Consider the following 1,997-nt stretch of genomic DNA (forward strand, 5'->3'; position numbering starts at 1 on the left):
CAGCTAAAGTAGAATCATTATTATATCAACCACATGCACTTCATAGTTTAATATGCTTAGTTTAATAATAGAAAAAGAATATTGCTACTTCTATTTTGACAATTTTATTTCTTTATAAATTTATTTAAATATATAATAAAAATATTATATTAAAACTAACCATTAAAATTAGTTATTAACATAAAATATATATTTATATTTATATATAAATAAAGTTGCACCTCAATTCCCCTTCTATATATACAAATGACAACAATAACACTGTGATTAGCTCTTACCACACAAAAGATCATTGTTATCACCATGGCTGACCAACCCAAGAAGCTTCACATTGCTATGTTTCCATGGCTTGCTTTTGGTCACATAATTCCATACTTTGAGCTTGCAAAACTCATAGCTCAAAAGGGTCACAAAGTTTCATTCATTTCCACACCTACAAACATCAAACGCCTCCCTAAACTACCTTCAAATTTACAACCTCTTGTGGAACTCATAGAACTTTCGTTGCCTCATGTAGAAAACCTCCCTCAAAATGCTGAGGCTACTATGGATATTCCACAACACATAGTTCCATACCTCAAGAAAGCCTTTGATGGCCTTCAACAACCTTTGGCTAAGTTTCTAGAGAGTTCCACTCCTCATTGGCTCATATATGACTTTGCACCTTTTTGGTTGCCCCCAATAACTTCCAAGCTTGGTATCTCATCCATCTTCTTTTCTATCTTTTCGGCCCTTGGTATTTCTTTCATAAACAGCTTTGGGCTAAAGACAAATGATAAACCTTCCTTTGATGATGATCCTTCTAACAAAGTAATTCTTCAACACTATGAGGACAAAACAATGTCCGAAGACCACAATGAAGAGAATGAATCCGGTGTTTCAGATATATTCAGACTCCATCAAGTATTTGGTGGTGTTGATGTTGTAGCTGTAAGAACTTGTATGGAGATTGAAGCTGAATCTATAAAATCTCTTCAAAATCAATGCAGGAAACCGGTTATTCCAGTTGGGTTATTGCCACCTTCATTACACTTATTCAATAATGAAGACAGTAAATATGATGAAAATTGGAACACAATACTTAAGTGGTTGGATGAACAAGAAGAAAGGTCAGTGATTTATGTAGCATTTGGAAGTGAAGTGGCACTAAATGATGAAGAATTCACTGAGATAACTATGGGATTAGAGCTATCTGGCTTTCCCTTTTTCTGGGTTCTGAAGAAGCAAAATAGTAGTCCAGATGTAAGTAGTTCAATGGAGACAAAACGCGGGATTGTATGGACTAATTGGGTTCCACAATTAAAGATATTAGCACACAAATCTGTTGGAGGATTCTTGAGTCATTCTGGTTGGAGTTCTGTGATTGAGTCTCTTCAATTTGGATGTCCACTTATCATGTTACCCTTTCAAAATGAACAAGGGTTAGTTGCAAGGCTTATGGAAGAGAAAATGGTGGGAATAAAAGTGCCAAGAAATGAACATGATGGGAAGTTCACTAGAGATTCATTGGCTAAGGCATTGAGATCAGTGATGTCAGAAGATGATGAAGGAAAGATTTATAGAAATCATGCTGAGAAAATGAGCAAGATCTTTGGGGACAAAGAAATACACCAAAAGTACATAGACGAGTTTGTTGATTATATGGAAATTCATAGTCCCTCGCCAAAGATTAGTATGTTAGATTGAACATTATTGCAGAATTGTATTGATAAAATGCCTAAAGCTTTTTAGAGTTTCAGAGTGTTGTAATAATTGAAGTGTAGGGTATTTAATTACCTTTTATTTGCACTTACATGATGTGTAAAAATAAAGTTATCTAAGAATTTACCCTATCTAGCATAAAATGCATAAAATAAAACTCATCATTTATGATAGATATAGATTGAAGGTTCGTTTTTGTTCGTTGTTCATCAAGATTGCGATGCTGTATATGTACTTGTATGTTTAACTTTGTAAATAACTAAATATAGATCGTGTTGTTCCAAAATTTGCCAAAA

The 1,997-nt window shown here is 33.9% G+C and overlaps 1 protein-coding gene across 1 annotated transcript; it reads left to right on the forward strand.

Moving 5' to 3' along the window:
• Nucleotides 1-277: 277 nt before the first annotated feature.
• LOC107486769 (putative UDP-rhamnose:rhamnosyltransferase 1) lies at nt 278-1,686 on the forward strand. The gene has a single exon (XM_016107347.3). It carries the CDS (start codon nt 304-306, stop codon nt 1,684-1,686), a length of 1,383 nt encoding a protein of 460 aa, XP_015962833.1. The 5' UTR covers nt 278-303.
• The last annotated feature ends 311 nt before the right edge of the window (nt 1,687-1,997 follow it).

The sequence above is a fragment of the Arachis duranensis genome, chromosome 4 (genome assembly GCF_000817695.3).
Source record: "Arachis duranensis cultivar V14167 chromosome 4, aradu.V14167.gnm2.J7QH, whole genome shotgun sequence".
Classification (NCBI taxonomy): domain Eukaryota; kingdom Viridiplantae; phylum Streptophyta; class Magnoliopsida; order Fabales; family Fabaceae; genus Arachis; species Arachis duranensis.

What these genes read in the sequence shown, in the direction of transcription:
- LOC107486769 (XM_016107347.3), top strand. Translation starts at nt 304, where the DNA reads ATGGCTGACCAACCCAAGAAGCTTCACATTGCTATGTTTCCATGGCTT.